At 43.1% G+C, this 22,521-nt stretch overlaps 1 protein-coding gene across 1 annotated transcript in view; it reads right to left on the bottom strand.

Annotated features, from left to right (window-relative positions):
* Positions 1 to 21,928, bottom strand: part of LOC122806877 (transcriptional adapter 3) — a gene marked incomplete at its 5' end in the record, with an annotated part of 234,519 nt that extends 212,591 nt beyond the window's left edge. The window contains 1 exon segment of the mRNA XM_044077649.1: positions 21,787 to 21,928. Within this exon segment, the coding sequence (XP_043933584.1) occupies positions 21,787 to 21,928 (142 nt within the window).
* Positions 21,929 to 22,521: the final 593 nt, after the last annotated feature.

Raw genomic sequence — 22,521 nt, 5'->3', positions numbered from 1 at the left:
CAAACATGGAAATCTCAGGAGTCGGCCGACCGGCACTTGCGAACTGCTTCTGCTTCAGGCACCGTGCGACAAAAAAGACTAAAGAAAATGGTGTCGGCCGCATCTTTTATACCCCTGACGACCTGATGTCAGGGAGGGGGCGACAGCGGCCGACGCAGGACCCAAGACTTTGGAATTCGGGCTGGCTGAGGGCAACCTGCCAGCAGGATTACCCAAATGTAATGACTGCAACAGTGAAACACGAAGAACATCTGCTTCTTCTTCGGGCTCCTCGGCAAGAAAGACTGATGTAATGGCGTCGGCTGCCTGTTTTTATACCCTTGACAACCTGACGTCAGACCTGGAGCGACAGCAAACAATGCAGAAATACTAAGTCTCTGGTATTCAAGCCAACTGAGGGCTACCTGCAGGCAGATAACCCAAGTGTGATGACTACAAAAGTGAAACACAAAGAACATCTACAGATGACAGTCTGCAGCAGAGAGATCCTGCTGGCAGATGTGATGGTTACTAAGAGCAGTCTTCCAACAGACAAAGGTATGAGTTGCTGAATCAAATGTCTTGAATGAAAGAAAGGCAAGCCCATCAATCATGAATTTTAAGTTCCAAAGAGAAAAAAGGTTCTTCAACACAGGATAAAAATCAAAATCAGATCTACTTTGAGATCTAATGCAAAAGCTATATCCCGAAAGTAGGCCAGTCATTTATTTGAATGAAGGGGCCCTCCACGGTTTGGATATGGATAGTTTCCTGCACTGCCAGGGACCTCAAAGCCTGAAACCACACCCTTGTCACCTACCATGGGGAAATAATAACAACACAGTTTTTTTCCCCTTGAATTCTATGATTAGGCACAGGAATAAAGGAAAGAAGTCCAGGAATCTTCTCTGCCATGAAGGAGAACTCATGTTAGCCATTAAATGTCCCTTGCTTTGCTGCACTGAGGACCATATTCTTCCACACTGCTAACAGGTTGATTTTAAGAGTAACCAATTCTCAGAAGACACTGACCGGACAAGCAAGACTGAATTGTCAGATTTCCTGGCTAAGGACTCCAGCAGAAAGTCAGCAAAGTCAAATGTCCCTCATCTCTGATCTAATGCCAAATCTGCAGTGCCTCTTCGAATAAGTGGTACAAACACATGCTCTAATGCCAAATCTGCAGTGCCTCTTCGAATAAGTGGTACAAACACATGCTCTAATGCCAAATCTGCAGTGCCTCTTCGAATAAGTGGTACAAACACATGCTCTGTCTTCTCAAAACAGTACGGACTGGTTGGCCGAGTATCATGCCTCCCCCCTACTGAACTCAAGCCTCTCTAGCAAAGGAGAATCCCCGGATCTGCTAAGAAAAGGAGGTGACCAAACAAGCCATCATTCAGGCAAATATCAGGGAGTCAGTGCTCTCTCCCTTTCTGGCATCTCTGCAATGAGCACATTTGTTTAAGTCCCTCACCCCACCACTGGGAAAAGCTACCCACATCATTGCAGAGATTTATAATGATCTCCTCCTGCAAGTGGATGCCACCATGCACTTGCTAATGATGGCTAACAGTAGGCAGTGGTTTGGTAAGTCAGAAGCACTCCCCATCCTCCCTTCCCAGTGCCATCAAGCACTCAAGCTACTAATCAAAGTTGGTCACCTGGGCTGTAGTTGAGGCTTTATTCTTCTATGCCACTGGCGCTGGTAAGGAATGGTTACCTGAACAGACCAGGAGGGGTCATGGTCTCATGTCCATTTTCAGAGTAAGACAAAATGTCCCCAGCTCCAACTAGCTTGTATGGAACATTCCGTCTTGCAGCATCCACTTACCCTAACCCACAAAAAGGAGCGAATATGAGTTCTCATCCCACTAATAAAGCAGCCACCATCAGCACCCCTGTCGGGCTCTGATGCATGAAGTGCAGGCTCACCTTGAATCTGCTAGGAAATGTTCAACCCCCTACATCCCATGACTTCAGTATGACACTAAAACAAAGTCAGTAATGGCATAATCACTGACTCATTATCTACTGTATCAGCTGTATCCTAAGGCATGTGAAGAGATTCAGGACAACTGTGGCTGTCAAGAGGCACAAGAGGTGCCAAAGGGTCTGTACCTGGACACTTGCCTACATCTACACCCAAACTGTCAAAGCTAAGCCCTCCCTATGGGCAGAAGCAAATGACAAAGTGTGTTTAACTGTGCCACGATGAAGGCAGTCACCTGAACTTAACTGACAGCAGACTTCTTCCAATTTATGGAGACTTCAGCATATGTAACCAATGAAGTACCCAAGCTAGGGATGCCAACAGGAGTTCTATCAATAGTGCCACAAGGACCTGGCCATTCAAGAAGGAGAAAACCATGAAGGATCTTCACTTGTAATGTCTTGATGCAGAGGAGGTACCAAAAAGGCAATAAATACTCTGCATTAAAACTGAAGCAAAGCAACAGTGAACTAAAGGTACATCCTACTCAGACTGTAGACACACATATGCCAAAAGAGATGTCCGTCAAGTCCATAAACATCATCCAACCACCTTATGGCAGTAAAGGCATGACCACCTGGAGTTATCACTCAGAATATGATGTTCCTTAATGTGCTTGCTGAAAATACTGAGATTTAAGATAGGAGGTAAACCTCCCACTATCTTTGGAACAAAGAAATTAAAACAGGAAAGGAACCCCTTACTTTTCCCTGAAGGAGGATCAAGTTCTAAGCCCCCTTTGTGAAACAGATTTTGAATCTATTTTCCAAGAGACCTGTGAAGACAGCAAGGTCTCAAAATGCAGAAGTTAATGGGGAAGGGTTTAAAAACTCTAAGATAAGGCCATTCATAACCACATCGGAAATCACCTGTTCTCTACTGATGGCACTCCAAGCTGTGACACATTTAAACTAACTTTCCTTCAGCAGTCCTAAATGCTAATTAGGACAGTGACCTTTAACATGATGGAGCTATTCCTCCACAGTGATTTACTTATTGGCATTTGTTAATGGATAGTTTACATAAGCAAAAACTCACCATTTTCATCAGACAGACAAACAGGGATAAACACCAGTTGCACAAATTATAGTTAGTTTTGGTTGCAGTCACAATATACATTATCAGCAGTAGTAATAGTTTTTTTTCACATAGCTAACAACATTCTTCACTTAGCAAAACACAGTACAAGTACAAACAGCTTTTTTTTTGCACAACTAAACATAGTTATATGTAGAGGTAATACATATAGTTACACAGCAGTCTGTAAAGAACATGATAAAATACAGCACAAGTAATGAAAGATTTTATTTAGGTTAAGCAGTAGACTGTTTAATGATCTGTTTAAACAGAAATGGCATAAATCTGTATCATTAGTATAGAAATTTAGGTGTGATGGAAAACCTGATTATATATACATGAGAGCCATTTTGCCCAGAGGATTAATACTTGGCTATTATACCCTGGGGCTAAAACTTGCTTGAGGGTTCCCCTAATTCTAGAAGGGTACAACTTCTTCCTAGAAAACTGGGGTGGCCTAGAAGGAAAGGATGGGCTGAAGTGAGTTAGAGAAACTCTTCATTATGGTCAATCCCTGCTTTCTCTTCTGAATGTTTTGGAAGAAGTATCCTGTACAGTCAGGATTTAGATTTCACCCAGGAATGAGGTATCCAAAATGGTGGCATGCCCAACTTCTTCTTTAAATGGGAAAGCCTAAACCATGTCATCTGCCACAGGCACATTATAAACTTGATGTTCTATCCATAACAGATCTCTAGACATAGCACCACGCAATCAAAATGGCTCCTGGCTTGAGGTTACAGGGAAGCTCACCACAGAAACCATAATAGTGACCTTTTCCAGATCCAGATTTACCCTGCACTCACTTTTCCAGTGCCTGACTTACTAAACAGAAGTGGATCCTGCAGAAAGGAGACATACAGCTGAAGTACCCAGGCTCCAACAGGGAAAAGAAAAATCCTCTTACCAAGCTTGTCCAAAGCCATAAGAAAAGTACAGTTGTATACACTTACCATAAATGTAGATGTTGTGTATTCACTGTTGCAGTCATTACAATTGGGTTATCCTGCTGGCAGGCTACCCAAAGTCGGCCTGAATTCCAAAGTCTAGGTCCAGCGTCGGTTGCTGTCGTCTCTTCCCTGACATCAGTGCGCCAGGGGTATAAAAGATGCAGCCGATGCCATTTTCTTCAGTTTTTCTTGCCCCAGATGTCAGGTGCCCCCAAAACGGTAGGCTGAAAATATGTCAATAAAACATGCATGCACCAAAGTAAATATTTTGTCTTCATCTACAAGCAAATACACTACATAGGTTGCATAGGATAGAGAAGTACAGATAAGATCCAGCAAAGAAATGGGAGATGGTGGGTGGGTAACCTGGACTGCAACAGTGAATACACTCGAACATCTACATTTATGGTAAGTGTACACAACTGTACTATGTTCTTCGTGTTTCACTGTTGCAGTCATTACAATTGGGTTGAATCCCAAAGCGAAGGTTGGGACGCTGGAGCTAAATAGCATTAGGAGCGGCTATTAGGCCCTGCAGAACTGCAGTGGCAAAGCCTTCCCTGGATTTAGAGTAGAGTGGTAAGTGATAGTGCTTTGTGAAGGTGTGCACTGAACTCCAAGTAGCAGCCTCTAAAATATCTTTGGTTGGTACTCCTCTGAGGAAGGCTGCTGAAGTGGCTGCTGCTCTGGTTGAATGTGGCCTAATGCCCTTAGGTACTGGCTTGCCATGTTGCGAATAGCAGAAACGAATGCAGTGGCCTATTCACTTTGAAATAGTCTGCTTTGAGATAGCTTTCCCTTGTGATCCTGCAGCATATGCTACTAGTAATTGCTCTGTCTTTCTGAAAGCTTTGGTTCTGTTCAAATAGAAGTGTAGCTGTCTGTGTATGTCCAAAGAATGCAGAATTCTCTCCCCCTTATTCTGTGGGTTTGGATAAAAGGTAGGCAGATGAATAGTTTGGTTAAGGGCCACACTGGACACTACCTTAGGCATAAAAGTCGGGTTTGTCCTCAGAGAAACCCTGTCTGGATAAAAAATGATAAAAAGGTTCCACAGCCATGAGTGCCTGTAGCTCTGAGACTCGTCTTGCAGAGGTTATTGCTAGGAGCAGAGCCGTTTTTCAAGATAAAAACTTTATATCAGCTGTAGCGGCTGGCTCAAAAGGAGGCAGGGTGAGTTTTTCTAAGACATAATTGAGGTCCCATGCAGGTATTGGTGATCTCCTTGGAGGCCTTACATTTTTGGCCCCTCTGAGGTACTGCCTTAATAATGGACGAGAAAAGATTGGTGGCTCTGTATTGCAATGAGCTGAAATGGCAGAGGCATGAATTTTTATAGATGAAAAGGATAGGCCTTTGTCCAGCATCTCAGTCAAGTATTGCAAAATCTGAGGAATATTTGGTACAGCTGTGTCAATTCCTTGTGCCTGGTTCCAAGCACAGAATCTCTTCCATTTTCCAGCAAAGGATTTTCTAGTACTAGGCCTCCTGGCCTCCAAAATGACATCTATCACCACTTTAGTGAGAAGTGCGTTTTGTATGACTACATTATCCGCCATGCTGCCAGATTTAAGGTCTTGAGTTGGCTGTGCAGGATCTGATTGTTCTGTTGGGACAGTAGATGAGGCACTTGAGGTAAGGTCCAGGCTGGGCATTGAGACAAGTTCCTTAGGACTGGATACCAGTACTGGCGTGGCCAGTCTGGGGCAATAAGTATCATTTGTGGCTTCTCCTGTCTAATATTGAGGGGTACCTTGGGGAGGAGAGGCAGAGGAGGAAAGGCATATAGTGTTAAGTTTTTCCAGCTGAAAGATAGGCCATCCACTTTCCATGCTCATCTGTGATAAATCCTTGTGCAGAATATCTTTAGTTGGCAGTTGTGAGGTGAGGCAAATAGATCTACGTCCGGACATACCCATTTCCTTGTTATCATGCTGAAGACTTGTGGATCCAATTTCCACTCGTGGGGATCCATGAGGTTTCTGTTTAGTTCGTCTGCCAGAGTATTTATCTTTCCTGACAGGAATTGTGCCTGCAGATGTACTTGGTAAGTCAATGCTGTGTCCCACAAAGTCATGGCTAGTCTGCAGATGGGGTAAGAATGAGTGCCTCCCTGCTTGTTTATATACCACATGACCGTGGTATTGTCTGTCTTTATCAGTAGTTGTCCCGGATTTAGTAGGTCCTTGAAGGCTGTCAGGGCATTTTGAACAGCTAGCATCTCTTTTTGATTGATATGTAGATGCATTTGGTCTGCAGACCATGTGCCTTGAATGCATCTTCCTGCCATGTGGGCTCCCCAGGCATAATCCGATGTGTACGCTGTTAATGTCTGTGTGGCTGGGGGTAGAGTGAATGGCTGTATCTTGTTCTGGTGACAGGCCTTCGACCACCATCGAAACTCCTGTTGCAGGCAGGGAATGAGACTAACTATTGTTTCCAGGTTGTGGCAATGTTGAGTCCAAACACTTTTTAGGTACCATTGAAATTTCCTCATACGCAGTCTTGCATATGGAATTAGTAGAATGCAAGATGCCATGAAGCCCAAAGTCTGCAGAATTTTTCTTGGAGAAAACTGGGCCTTTGTTGTCAACATTTTGAAATAGGTAGTCAGTTGCCTTTGTTTGTCTGGCATGAGATAAGCCATCTGGGCAGTTGTATTTAAGCTTGCACCCAGGAATATTATCTCTTGAGAGGCTACTAGCTTTGATTTCTGTTTGTTGACTGTGTACCCGAGGCATGGTAGTAATCTTTTTACAAACGCCAGATGCTGTAGTAAAATGTCCTTGTTCTCTGCTTGAATGAGGCAGTCGTCCAAGTAAGGATATATTTGTATTCCTCTTTGTCTGCAGAATGCAATTACTGGTGCCAGGCACTTTGTGAAGACCCTGGGCGCAGTAGATAAGCCAAAGGGCAGTTGGTAGTGCACTGAGCCAGCTTTGAATCTGAGGTATCTTCTGCATGTTTGTCTGATTGGGACATGCAGGTATGCCTCTTTTAGATCTAAAGTCACAAGCCAAGCCTTCTTGCCCAACATGGGCAAAAGCTGCTGTAGAGTCAACATTTTGAATTTTGGAATATCCAGATATGTGTTTAGAATAGATAGGTCCAGTACTGGTCTCAAGGCATTGCCCTTTCTGGGTACCAAGAACAGTCTTGAATAGAATCCTTGTCCCTGCTCTTGCTCTGGTACTTGTCAAATGGCCCTCATGCCCATGAGGGATGAGACTTGTTTTTGTGCCTCTGCCCATTGATGTTTTGGCAGGTCTGGCCAACCGTTTGCCCTTGGCAGGGTATGGAAGTGAAACTTGTAGCCTTGTGATACTATGTTTAAGACCCATTTGTCCTGGGTTGTTATGTGCCAATTTTGCGAAAAAAGTGCTAGCTTTCCCCCTAAAGGTGCCGTCAGAAGACAAGTGCTTGGCGCAGGCAGGGGGAAGTCATTGGGACTGTTTCCTGCATGGCTGTGATTTGTCTTCTCCAGTTTTGGGGGTAGAAGCACCCCATTGTTTAGACCTGTACAAACCTTGGGGCTGGGATCTGCCTCTAGGGCATCTGTATCTGCCCCTTTGTGGCCTGTCTGACACTGGAAAGGACCAATTTTTTGTAGGCCAGTGTCTGCTAAATCTTGGTGGCTGTACCTGTAAGAAATCCTTGACTGTTTGCATAGATTTAGCTTTGTCCTCCATTTTCTTTAACACCTCTTCTGCTTTAACACCAAACAAAGTATCGTGCTGTAATGGAGCATCTAATAATTTTGCCTTAACATGATCAGGTAAATTTTGTTCCTTTAACCAAGCATGCCTCCTAATGACAGAACCTGTAGCTGCAGCCCTGCAGGAGGCCTCCAAAGAATCAAAACCACATTGCAAAGTATGCTTTCCAACTTGTTCAGCTGCATGCAATAAATCCTGCATTTCTTTGTTTTCTGAACATTCAGAATTTATCAACATTGTCTGTTTAAGCAGTGACATAACATATTGCTGATATTTGAGCATATGAAACTGACAATTTAAAGCCCTTACAGCCAGGGTAGCAGAAGTGTAAATCTTTTTTCCCCACCTGTCCAGAGCCCTAGAATCCCTGTCAGAGGGAGTAGGGTTTTTTGCAGTGGAAGCCTTAACCCCTTTGGGGTCCTGAGAGATAGTTTCTGGGTCAGCAGCAGGGTTTTTGAAAAGGAATTTATGAGTCAGGAACCCTGTAGTATCTCTCCGGCTTAACAGGTGCTGCAGGTAAGGAGTCAGGGGTCAGACTGGACTCTGAAAATACATCATCTACAATGTCTATCACAGGTGGAATAGCTAGGGGCCTGTGTTGTGGTAGTAAAAGGAAGTCTCTGAGCCTTTTCTTATATTCAGAATAATCTTGACTCTCCCAGGGGAAATGCTCCCTCATGGTATGTAAAGTTTCCCCAAAAGAATAATCCTCAGGAGGAGAGGCTGAAGGGATAGATTCTTCAGTATCAGAATCCTTACAGGGAGGAAGAGAGTATTCCTGATCAGAAGAGGAATCAGATGAAATGGAAACCTGATCTGAAGATTCATATTTTGTCTCTTGCCTAGGCCTCTTATCAGGAGGGGGATGGGAACCCCTGATCAAAGTAATTAGGTCTTCGGCCATTTTGAGCATCTGCTTTTTAGGCATGGAGGCCTGTCCATGAGGCTGTTGTACTTGTTTATTTGTTTTTAAAGGTGCTTTAGTCTTTGCCTTAGAAGCTGAAGTCGCTTTAACATATAATTGAGTAGGTCTGAAAATACCCTCAGAAGCCGATGCCTGCTCAGCAGCTCCGGACCCATCTAAGGGAGTAGTTTCTGAAGGTCCAATACCTTGAGCTTCCAGCGGCCTGGACGACTCCACGTGGGCGTCGGTAGCGGCCTGCGAGTCTAAAGTAGCAGTCGTCAGGGGCTGCAAAGGCGCCTCACTGAGAACCGGCAACTGGCTTAGAAGAAGCCTCGTCATCAGTTTTGGACCTCAGATGCCTGTCCTTTTCTTTGCGTTTCTTGTAAATTCCGGTAGTTAGATGGCTATCCGACGACATTGTATAGTTAAATCTTCTGCCAAAATAGTGAAATACAAAATCGTACCGACGCGTAATAGGGCGTTGGTTAAATCTAGCACAAAACCGACAACTAGCAACATCGTGGTCAGGGTCTAGGCAAGGAATACAGTAAGAATGAAAGTCCTTATGAGGCATTTGCTTCCCACAAGAAATACAATTATTAACTTTTTCTGACATCGGTCTGGAACAAGAAAAAAGTTTCCCCAACAGGGTACTTAACTTTTTAGTGAAGACTTCGGATCTGAAATTCGAACACGAAAATCTCAGGAGTCGGCCGACCGGCACTTGCGAACTGCTTTTGCTTTGGGCACCGCGCGGCAAGAAAGACTGAAGAAAATAGCGTCGGCTGCATCTTTTACACCCCTGGCGCACTGACGTCAGGGAAGAGGCGACAGCAACAGACACCGCACCTAAACTTTGGAATTCAGGCCGACTGAGGGTAGCCTGCCAGCAGGAAAACCCAAATGTAATGACTGCAACAGTGAAACATGAAGAACATCTAATCAGTTGACGTGGTGGAAAACCACTGCAGCTTCTGTAGCCTATAGTAGACTAAAGAGATAAAGGAATCTGCCCTAGGATGTTCTGTCAACATGTCACTCCACTGTGCTGGGAGGGACACATGTAGATGACCGATAGCATCCTCTTTCTTAATGATAAAAAGGAACAGAAATCAGATGCTTAAAAACTGCATAAACAGAATCATTTAGGAGAATCTCTACAGGTAGAAAGACCTTACTTGCATTCTGGATAATCTTCAGTAACTCTTGGCTGTGTTGCATAAGGTTAAAGAATCTCCTTTGGGGCAAATCTGAAAGACATTCTTCAGCAGTCCAGCCAAACCGGCGTACTTTTGATGATGCTCCTATTAGGCTATGCTAATTTGCAAACTGGAGCCAATAGCTACAGTCCTACCACTTCTGTGTAACTCAGGAAAACCCAGACTATCTGTCCTAGAGATTTGGTCAGGATTATGACTTTAAACAGGAGACGTTTATCATCCTAGAAAAAATGTATTAACTGTCTTCTGTCAAAGCATCAACAGCCTAGAGAAATGCCCAGCACAGAAACTTCGATATTACCATTAGTTTCACAGCAGCAACTCTGCCAAAAATGGACAAACATTTGTCCAGTTCCTTATGTTTCTTTACACACTCTTATGATTGGTTGCATGTTTAACTCTGAAATCCTAGCAAAAACAAAGAATATTACACCATCTTTACCAGTTTCTTATAACATGAAAAAAAAACAGAGTTCACCACTCATCATATAGGCAGCTTGATTAAGAGGCAGCATCTTATTTAAGTCAAATACATTCTAGGCATATAAATCTGTGAAATATATCCAGGAATTGTGCGCATCACCACACTAGACACCATGAGGTGCCCATTTCTACTGCTCCATAGTCATATTGATATGGTCTCACACACCAAACTTCTAGACTCCCTGGCCTCCCTATCCTTTGCCCCTTCGACTACTGCCTGGTTTAAAAGCTATCTGTCACATAGGCAGGAATCAGTTCAATGGCAAGGCATACAATCTCCTTTACACCCAAGTACAATAGGCATACCACAAGGCTCAATTTTAAGCCCACTACTCTTCTCCATATTTACCAACAATCTACACACCTCCACCCAGCATGCCTCCCTTAGACAGTATGCAGACAATTCGACTCTTATCTACTCTGCTCCATCACTTTCCACTCTACAACTCACACAAGAATCCTTCAATTCTGTCGAATGTTGGATTACTGATATCCAACTAATCCTAATGTCGGATTACTGATATCCAACTAATCCTAATCCCCAGTAAGACAAAATTGCTACTTTTCACCCCTAACAAATCTATACCTACCCCCTATCCTTTTCAATCTCTTCCAAAAATGGTACCATCATATCTTCCTCTGTCCATACCAAACTCCTCAGTGTAGAAATTGACAATAACCTACTCTTCAATGTCCATATCTCACAAACCATAAAAAAGTCCACAAAAAATGGGAACCCTATATAGGCATACACAATTCCTCTCAGAACAGGCACGGATCACTCTAGCTCAAACCCATCTACTCTCCACTAATGTACGCTGCGCCAATTCTTACCCAAGTCAGAAAACAATAAAATTGCCAAGTTTGCTAACAACTCCACCTTCAGAACCCATCACTGTCAATCTCTAAGGGAACTATGATGGTTAGGACTTCCCCAGCTACTCCATTACCACCAGCTAGTCATTGCCTTTAATTATTGTTAAACACCCTGAAAAAAAAACAGCACTAAGCCAGTTACTTTCTCCATACAGAACTAATCGTCCTCTCCGATCTACTGAGAAATTCCTTCTCTGCATCTCTAAAGCTAACAACTCAAGGAAAGTTTTTTTCTTATGCCATAGCTAGATCCTGGAATAACCTCCCCTCTTCTCTGACCCAACTAAAACACATTTCAAAAATGCTCTCAAACCACATCTTATGAATACATGGCTATGTCCATGCATCACATGAATCTCACAATCTCAGCACATTGTACACCTTCCTTCCTATTATCTCTACTGTATATATGCTACAGTTAGCTATCTTACTCTCAACTTGAAATTGTATATGTCATGCCTAATCATATGATTTTTTATTACTTTATCCTATCTCACTAATCCAATGTTAAAGCTTGATGTATGGGACTCTCTATCTTTGTAAATTTACTCTCTTACTACTGATGTATTGTTTATTGTTTAGACTGTATTGTATGAGAATGTTTATGTCTGTACTTACCTCAACTATCACTGTTATAGTATTGTTTGTATTACCATGCTGATGTTAATCTAATTGTGGAATATTTCTCCCCGGGCCTCTGCTGTAAATGGACCGGTGTCCAGTCGGACTATCCCGGTAAACAAATGTAAAATGAATAAAAATAATAAAATAAAATAACTACTCATCCTGGTGGACTTCTTTGAGAAGGTCACCAAAGCAAAGAATGACAGCAAAATGGTTCACACTGCCTACCTTGACCTGGCCAAGGCATATGGCAAAATACTCCACTGGGGCACTGTTGACAAACCCAAGAAGTTAGGTACAAACCCTTATGTCATCCAATGGGTAGCCAGCTGGCTCACAAACAGAAGTCTATATCTACAAACAGGCCAATTACAAGGGAAGTCCCTTCAAGAAAAGGTCCTAGAACCCCCCCTTTTTTGTATTTATTTCTCTGAAGTCAGGGCCAATGTCCATGGCCTCTGGCTGACAATTTACAGATGACTGAAAATTAGGAGCTGTCACTGAATCCCCCACTGACACAAATGTTCTCCAGGAAGGGCTGACAGAGAGAAACAACTGGTGTCAGAGTCACAGACTAAAACTAAATGCCAAGAAATGCATAATCATTACCTTTGGGGTAACTATCATATTAACAAGATACCCCTAAGAGTTGACCCATTAGTCGGGGACTTGGGGACACACAAACAGTAATCTAGCCTTTGACCATCATGTGCCTACAGTACTGTGGAAATCATTCTATGTTGTGCAACTTATAAACAATAGTATGGCATCTAGGTCAATGGAAGTCACTGTTCCACTGTATTTGACATTCATCAGACCTACCATTTAGTACAATACCCCCCTTTGGTATGTACCTAACTTGAAATATCCTACAACTGGAATGTCCACAGAGGTTCCTCACTAAAATAATACAGGGCATAAGTAACATGTCTTATGCAGACTGCCTCAAGGCCCTATCAGTCTCCTGCAGGTGATCGAGGGGAGATCTGTGCCTGGCAGACAAGGCATTGTCAGACCCCACTTTGTGGGACCTCTTGCATATCTGTAAAACAGCACAAGAATTAACTGCTCTAAAGACTTAAACATTGACTGTGACATAAACAGGACCTGCTAGACAGACAGGTATATATCCGAGAGACTAGCCCTTCTCTGGAAAACGCTCTCCATCTTTGTAAACCAGAGTTCCTATCTAACCCAATCCAAGTGCAACTTGGACAATTGGATGGCAACAGGAAATTCATCTCTGGTTTAGCACCTATGTGCGTAATGGAAACAGGCAGTCTATAAATGTTTAATTTCCCAGGCCCCTGCTTGTAAATGTTTCCTCTCCCAAGCCCCTGCTTACACTTGCCAAGGGTACAAAAACTTGCCAAAGATTTGGGATGCATGGGTAGGCTTACAAATGCCCTTGTGATTGTTAGCCTAGTAAACACATATGAACGTATAATTTGTTTTCCACACATAAGGTAGTTATTAACTTTAACTGGCATCAATCAGTAACAACCTCCAAAAGAGGAATGATAAAAAGTTTCCCAGTGGGGTACTTGGCTTCAGAGAGTCTCTGGTCTCAGGCCTGACTGATATGGCAAGAAGGAACTTACTATGGCACTGGTTGACAGCTCCTTTTTACTACTGATATCTTAACATTATGTACAGAAGGGAGTCAGATAGCTGGGGGGGGGGTGAAATTGCCTAGTGTTTGGACCAATTGTGCACTCCTGCATGCAGGAGTTTCCAAGACTTGTAATGCAATAGGACTACAAAGAAAGTACAGTTTTGTACCTACCATAAATGTAGATGTCCGATAGGTATGCATCTGCAGTCATCACATATGGGTTGTCCTGCCTCAGGCAGCCCTTCGGTCGGCCGGATTCCAAAGTCTGGGTCTGGCCTCGGCTGATGTCGCACTTTCCCCAACGTCAGAGCGTCTGGGGTATAAAAGCATCAGCCAACGCCATTTTCCTCAGTTTTTCTTGCCCCAGATGCCAGGTGCCCTCTAAGGAAGGCTAAGATTTGGAGATATGCATTGCAAAAACAAATCCAAACATGCACAGTACTATAAAAACAAATACACCATAATAGATCCCCCCAGCTAGCTATAAGAGGGGTAAGTACCCAAGAAGTATACCAAAGAGGGGAAGGAGGGAGGGTAAACCTGACTGCAGATGCATACCTATCGGACATCTACATTTATGGTAGGTACAAAACTGTACTATGTCCTTCAAGGATGCATCTGCAGTCATCACATATGGGTAGAATACCATAGCCAATCTGGGGGTGGAGGTACTAAGTAAAGGATGGTGTAGCTAAGATACCCTGCAGGACTGCCGTAGCAAAGCCTGCTCTGGATCTGGAGTATAAAGGTAAATTGTAATGCTTGGCAAATGTATGCACGGAGCTCCATGTAGCAGCTTCTAGAATGTCCTTGGTAGCCACCCCTCTTAGGAAGGCTGTGGTGGTGGCTGTGGCTCTTGTGGAATGAGGTCTAATGTTAGCTGGCACAGTTTTTCCATGAAAGGAGTAACAAAAACGAATGCAATTTCCTATCCATTTTGAAATTGTCTGTTTGGAAATTGCTTTTCCTTGTGCCCCAGCAGCATATGCTACAAACAGCTGGTCAGTCTTTCTGTAACTTTTAGTTCTGTCCAAGTAGTAGCGCAACTGTCTGTGCATGTCCAGGGTGTGCAGAAGTTTTTCCCCTTTATTTTGTGGTTGTGGGAAGAATGTAGGCAAGTGAATAGCTTGGTTCAAAGATACCCTGGAAACCACCTTTGGCATAAATGTAGGCTTGGTTCTCAATGAAACTCTGTCCTGATGAAAGATAAGAAATGGCTGTACTGCCATTAGAGCTTGTAACTCAGATACTCTTCTTGCTGAGGTTATGGCCAGAAGGAAAGCAGTTTTCCAAGACAGAAACTGTAGATCTGCAGATGCTGCTGGTTCAAAGGGAGGAAGTGTTAGTTTTTCCAACACAAAGTTAAGGTCCCAAGTAGGTAGAGGTGGTTTCCTTGGAGGATTGATGTTTTTGATTCCTCTTAGAAACTGTCTCAGGAGAGGATGAGAGAAGACAGGTGGATTAACATTGTATTCTGCTGAAATTGCTGAGGCATGCATCTTAGTGGAAGAGTAAGACAGGCCGTTATGGAACAATTCTGCCAAATATTCCAGTATATGTGCCTTGTTCATCACTGTCACATCTAGACCCTTTGTTGTGTTCCAAGTGTGAAATCTTTTCCATTTTGCTGAATATGCCTTCCTTGTGGAAGGCCGTCGAGCTTCCATAATAATATCCTTCACTCTCTGGGATAGCTTATCTTGAGGAGGAGTCATGGTATTTTCCAGGCAGTTAGCTGCAAGGTTCTCAGGTTGGAATGCAGAGTCTTGAAATTGTGCTGCGTCAGTAGAAGTGGCCATAGGGGGAGAGGCCACGGTTTTGTCTGTGACATGCTCTTTAACAGTGGGTACCAGTGCTGTCTTGGCCAGTTTGGAGCTATCAGAATCACTCTGGGCTGCTCTGTCCTGATCTTCAGTAAGACCTTGGTCATTAATGGGAGAGGTGGAAAAGCATACACTGTTAGAGCTTTCCAGCTGAAAGAGAGAGTGTCCACTTTCCATGCTTGTGGGTGGTATGTCCTTGAGCAGAATTTCTTCAGTTGATGATTGTGGGGGGAGGCGAACAGATCTATTTCCGGCCTTCCCCATGATTGTGTTATGAGTAAGAAGATGTCTGGGTGCAGCATCCATTCGTGTGCATCCATGATATTTCTGCTTAAGCTGTCTGCCAGTATATTGTCTTTCCCTGGCACGAACTGGGACTGCAGCTGTATATTGTGTTTCAAGGAAAGTTCCCATAGATTCATTGCCAGTCTGCAAAGAGGGTAGGAATGGGTGCCTCCTTGCTTGTTTATGTACCACATAACTGTGGTATGTCTGTCCTTATGAGTAGGTGGCCTTGATGAAGAAAAAGTTAGAAGGCCTCGATTGCGTGTATCACTGCCAGCATTTCCTTTTGGTTTATGTGCATGCGCAGCTCTCTTTGTGGTCTGAAGCGTCCGTAGTGATGGTTTGGTTGGCTCTTGGCTTGCTGAAGGGCAACCCGCTGTTCGACCGGCAGGCTTGAGCCCACCACAGAAATTCCTTTTGGAGGCATGGAATGAGTGGGATCAAAGTTTCTAAGCTGTGACTGTGCTGAGTCCATAAACTCCTTAGGTACCATTGTAATTTTCTCATATGCAGCCTTGCTTGTGGGATCAGAAGAATGCAAGATGCCATGTAACCCAGGGCCTGCAGGATTTTCCTTGCAGTCAGCTGAGTTTGTCTTGTCAGATTCTTGAAGTAATCCGGTAGTTGTTTTTGTTTTTCTTCTGTGAGAAAGGCCATTTGGGTGGTTGTGTCTAGATCCGCACCCAGAAAAGTTATTCTTTGGGATGGAACAAGTCTTGATTTGTGGATGTTGACTGTATATCCCAAGGCCTGCAGTAGGTGGATGGCATAATCCAAGTCCTTTAACAAAGTTTGCTTGCTGTCCGCTTGTATAAGGCAGTCGTCCAGATATGGGTAAATTTGAATCCCCTGAAGTCTGCAGTGTGCAATTACTGATGCCAGGCATTTCGTGAATACTCTGGGCGCAGTAGATAAGCCAAAGGGCAATGCTGAGAATTGATAATGCTCTGACCCTGCAAGAAATCTGAGGCGTCTTCTGCAACTTTGTCCGATAGGGACATGCAGGTATGCCTCCTTGAGGTCTAGAGTCACCAGCCAAGACCCCTTGCCCAGCATGGGAAGGAGTTGCTGTAGAGTCAGCATTTTGAATTTTGGCACAATGAGGTAAGTATTCAGTGCGGACAAGTCGAGAATAGGCCTCCATTGATTTTCTTTTCTTGGAACAAGGAATAATCTGGAGTAAAATCCTTGGCCTTGTTCTGAAAAAGGTACCTTTTCTATAGCTTTCATTTGTATTAAGTTGGAAATTTGTTTCAAAGCCTCTGCCCTCTGATTTGGTGGCAGTTCTGGCATGCCTTTTCTTTTTGGCAATGTGTGGAAATGGAACCTGTATCCTTTGTCTATTATTTGCAGTGTCCATGTGTCCCTTGTAATGCTGTGCCAATTTTTTGAAAATAAAGAAAGCTTTCCGCCCAAAGGTGCTTCTAATTCAGCCCTGGTCGGCGGAGTCAAAACAAAGTCATTGAGTCTGTCCTGGTGTAGCAGCTGTAGTTCCTGCACTACCTCTCTGGTTGGGAGGCTGCCACTGACTGCCTCTGTAGGAGCCTCTAGCTTGCCCTCTACCTCTGGCACGCCTATTCCTGCCTCTCTGAGATCTGTCTGAGTCCGGAAAGGACCAATTCTTAGTAGGCCAATTTCTGCTGAATCTCGGTGGTTGGACTTGCAGAAAGTCTTTGACTGTTTGCACAGATTTTGCCTTTTCTTCAAATTTCTTTAAGACCTCTTGAGCCGTGGAACCAAATAATTTTTGCTTTTCCATAGGAGCATCCAAAAGCTTAGCTTTAACATGGTCTGGCAGAGATTGTTCCTTCAGCCAGGCATGCCTACGTATGACTGCACCTGTCATAGCTGACCTACATGAAGCTTCCAATGCATCATAACCACACTGCAAGAAATGGTTACTAACCTGCTGGGAGTTATGTACCAGATCCTGAAGGGATTTGCGATCAAGGGGTTCAGAAGAAGACAGTTTCTTATGCAATTCATCTAACAAATACTCTTGGTACTGTATCATATGAAATTGACAATTTAATACCCTCATGGAAAAAGTTGCAGAAGTATACACTTTCTTACCCCATCTCTCTAAAGCTCTGGACTCCCTTTCAGAGGGTAGAGGATTTCTAGCAGTGGCAGCTGCAACCCCTTTTGGGCCCTGGGAAATAGTTTCTGGATCAGCAGAGTGGGCCTTGTACTGGTGTAGATGTGAGTCCGGGACCCTGTAGTACCTATCAGGTTTGGCAGGAGCCGGAGGGAGAGAGTCAGGGGCTGTACTAGCATCAGAGTACACATCATCAATGACATTCAAAACAGGAGGTATAGCTAAAGGCCTATGCTGAGGTAAATGTAAAAAGGTCCTTAATCTCATTCTAAAATCAGAGAATTCCTGACCCTGCCATTGAAAATGTTCTCTCATAGAGTGTAATGTCTCTCCAAAGGAAAACTCTTCAGGAGGGGAGGCCGAGGGAATAGATTCTTCAGCATCAGAATCCTCGTAGGCCGAATAAGCCTCCTCCTGGTGGTCTGACAGAGTAGAGCCATCAGTGGACTCATCTGAGGAGTGGGGGTCAGAGGGCTCAACCCTGGGCCTTTTGTCTGGAGGTGGTTGAGAGCCCCTGTCCGGATGAGGTTGGAAACCTCTAATTAAGGAGATAAGATCCTCTGCTAAACTAAGAATCTGAGAGCCAGTAGAAGGTCTCTGAGAGGTAACCTTGGGAGGCAAAGCTTTAGTAAGTTTAGCAGCTTTAGCCCTAGAGAAAGCCTTAATGGACATGGATGCAGGAGGTCTGGCTGCACCACGTGCAGGAGTAGACTTGTCTAAATGAATGGTGTTGGAAGGTTCCTGGACACCAGTTTCAGAAGGTAATTCAATAACCGACTCGGCCGGGGCCTCCGGGGCCGAGGTAGTCGGTTGTGCGGTTTCGGTAATCGGAAGTACCAAGGACTCGGTTTCAGCCGAGACCAAGACACTCGCGGAAGGCCTGACCGTGGTTTCAGCTGAAACTGCGGCCCATGTGCGTCGGTCCTTGTCCTTCCGTTTCTTTACTAAATGCGAAGTCGGAGTCTCCGACGGCATCTTGTAAGCAAAACTAGCCCCAAAGAATTCCTCTGCAAACTCGACCGACGTCTAAGAGTTTGTCGGTTGAAGGAAGCACAGGCTGAACAGGCCGAGACATCGTGGTCTGGGCCTAGGCAGGGGAGGCAGTAAGAGTGGAAATCCTTATGAGGTATTTGTTTCCCACAAGTTAAACAATTATTAACTTTATCTGACATCGGCTAAGGCAAGAAAGAGTCCCCAACGGGGTACTTAGCTTTTTTGAAGTCTTCGGTAGCTGAATCACAGGAGCTGGCCGACCAGCACTTGCGAACTGCTTCTGCTTTGGGCACCACGCGGCAAGAAAGACTGAGGAAAATGGCGCTGTCTGATGCTTTTATACCCCAGACGCTCTGACGTCGGGGAAAGTGCGACATCAGCCGAGGCCAGACCCAGACTTTGGAATCCGGCCGACCGAAGGGCTGCCTGAGGCAGGACAACCCATATGTGATGACTGCAGATGCATCCTTGAAGGACATCATCTTACTGCAAGAGAGATTACATAGCATCTGCACAACATAGTAAAGGAGAGTGGTTATCTTGTTTGCAATCATGAAGAACTTACTGCTTGCAGCATGCAAAGTTTACAGTGAAGAGCTCAAATCCAGCCTGCAGCATGCAGAACGTACTGTAAAGAACTCGAATCACGCCAGCAGCAAGCAGAATGTAATAAGCTCAAATCCTGCTTGCAGCAAGCAGATCGTAATGAGCTCAAATCCTGCCTACATCATACAGAACTTACTGTAAGGAGTTCAACTCCTGCCTGCATCATGCATAACTTACTGTAAAGAGATCAAATCCTGCCTGAGGCTCAAAGAACATACAAAAAGAGCTCATATCCTGACTGCATCAAGGACAACATATTGCAGAAGAGCCTATATCCTGACTGCAGCCTGCTCAGCTTACTGAATACCGCAAAGACCTTGTATCCTCACTGCAGCATGCACAACTTACTAGAAAATAATGTCCTCTCACCTTCCGGATTTAGTACGTGTAATACTTTCTTATCAGATAATACTAAATTCATCAGATTGCTTCATGACTTGCATATTACTCTTCTCGCAGTGACTATACTAATGTATGTAGTCTGTATCACTAATATACTTTAACTGCAATTACATGGATGAGTGCAGGTTTTCTCCTCACAAGTGCACTGAAGATGAGCAATGTTTATTAGGACAAGCCCATTCAACAAAACACACATGATACTAAATCTGGGATTTTGTGATTTTGCTCAGTCTGCTACACTTTTCTTGACTCACTTAATTCTGCACCTGGCTACTAATGTGGGCCCATAATTCATTTAGCCCTGCTATGGATTCTGTGCTACATAAATGATACTATAATATGATTTAATGCAATGTGATACATACTTCTGAATGCCAGCAGAACGTGAAATGCTCTACGGACACTTGCACTGAGTATATATAATTTAACATACAGATATATATGCCCTGTAACTGCTACTACATTACCTATTATGCAAAATATTTTATCATGCTTCTTAATTAAGAAGCATTACATACTTTTCTATTGTGTTTATGTCTCTTACATGCATATGTATTCAGATGTTATTTGTTCCAACTATATACTGTACACTAATTTTACTTTTTGGGAACTTTTCCACTCATGCCTCCACCATAAGGGGTTTCCAATCCAGCCAGACTTTCATAGTAAACAAATGTAAAGAAATTAAGTAAATAAAAATGCTGCTGGGGACTCGTCTGCTTCTAATTTGGTTGGTGACCTCTTAACTTAAGCAATCATGTTAGGGGGCTCCCTTCTGTATTTATCCTGATGAAGACTCCACCATTTTTTTAACAATTTTAAGAGTATGTATCCTGCTGAGGTCCTCCTGACTTCAAAGAACACATGCTAGTGTTTTATAGGTGCTTCATGTCCTTTAGGAGTGGCTGCTGGATGACCGTACCTTATATGGAATCCTTGACTTTTAACTGTACTGTGGACTCCAAAACTCTAAAGCTGTTCAAAGCACCTGCTCATCTGTCATTGTTTTGCAGATTTCTCCCTAATAACGTTGTGTGTACTGTTGGACTTGATGGACCTGTGAGGTCTCTGCAGAAATGTCTTTGCATAGGAAAACCTACCTCATGCAGGCCAACATGAATTCCATAAGGATACAATTCAGCCATTACCTGGTAGTACTCTATGCTTTCAACATCAAATGAAATTTCTAACAAAATGTCTCATTTGATTAGAAAAGTATTTTTTGGGCATCTGCCAGTCACAGCAAAATATGGAAGACGATAAGAAGCAGCAATAGACAGTTCTTGGAGACCAAAATGATGTATAACAGGCACTTCACAGGAGGTAAATAGAATGCTTACTTGTGAGTGACCTGCAGAGAAGTTCTACAGGCATTTTACATGCAAAGACTGCTATGAAATACTGTACAGAAATGGGGCTTATCGTCTACAATCAGAATAATTTTCAATGTTAGTATTTCCTGCAAGAAAAGATAAACAAGCAGTGAACAGCTTTCAGTGTTATGGCATAGCCACAGTTTTAGCAAATGCACTGTAACTATATATATATATATATATATATATATATATATATATATATATATATATATATATATATACATATCACAGTCCATAGTATTTTGCAGAGACTACAACTGTTACTTTTTAGTTTACATTTCTTGTTATAAACTCTCCCTGGTCTTACTAGCAAACAGTCATATCCATGGTCCATTCTACCGGTTATAGACACTAAAAAAAAGAATGTTTTCAGTGGGTGACATTAATGCCTGAAGCTGGAAGTGACAGGGCCCCCCTGGCAGGAAAGCAGCTAGAAAAACTGGGATCCTGGTACATTACAGCACAGCACCATGTAGCAAATGTTAGAATATAAAGGCGTAGCAAAGTTAAAAGTAAATCATTACAAAATATCAGCTTTTAAATAGCTTACGTAAGGTAATCAAACCATTTTCAAAAAACATGTTGTATGCCTGGCTACTATAACCACTCACACAAATTAACAAATTACAATTACTATTGTTCTTCTGGCTATAGCCATTGTCAAAAGGAGTCTCCACTGTCTCAATTCATTAATACAGGCAACAATTGAAATTAATATTTAAACGCACTTCCACAACTACTAAAATTCATACAGTGTATGTACTACCTTTAACATCTAGCTCCATAAGTGGTCCCAACAAACCCTTTTTCTTGTCCACTGCAGCAGCGATTCTTGCACCATCTTTCTGTTCCTCTAGCAGGTCCTCCTGCGCCCATCGCTGTGAGTAGTGTTTGCCCAAGGGAGGAATCTGTAGAGAAATCATAGCATACTGGTTAGAAACAGCTGAGCTCAGTTTTTACCAATATTTACTTATTTATCTACCGAGGTAGTGGCCTGATCTAACAGGATCCATTTTAATCACAGCATTGGGGGCAAACATGTATGAACTATAACAGATTAAGTGGACAAATCTTAAGTGTATAAACAAAGCAAACAATTACATTTAAGGAATGTATACATCAACAATAAAACAGAAAATAACATACACTGCAAGCAAAATGTTGGACATCTGAATAATGTTTTTAATTTATACCACATATATCACTTCTATTCAGAATACTTAAAACTAATTCTACACCTGTGAGGATGCAGTCAGAACTATGCCCTTAAGTAACCTGGACAGTCATACATCAGTTACTCACTTTATACAGTATTGTGAAGAGAATGTGCTCCCAAAAGGTGCAGCCCACTTCAAATAAATCCATTCTAATGGCAAAGGTCAACTGTTCTACCTCCAAAATTATATCTAACATCAAAAACAAACCATCACCCTCTTGCTCAGAAGTGGATACATCCAAAACAGACTATGACAAGTCAGTTTCTAGCAAACAGAAGACATAA

This window comes from Protopterus annectens, chromosome 7.part0 (assembly GCF_019279795.1).
Source record: "Protopterus annectens isolate FY-2018-M chromosome 7.part0, PAN1.0, whole genome shotgun sequence".
NCBI lineage: Eukaryota > Metazoa > Chordata > Ceratodontiformes > Protopteridae > Protopterus > Protopterus annectens.
The sequence above is the reverse complement of the archived record's forward strand: the minus strand, read 5'-3'. Positions and strand labels throughout refer to the sequence as shown.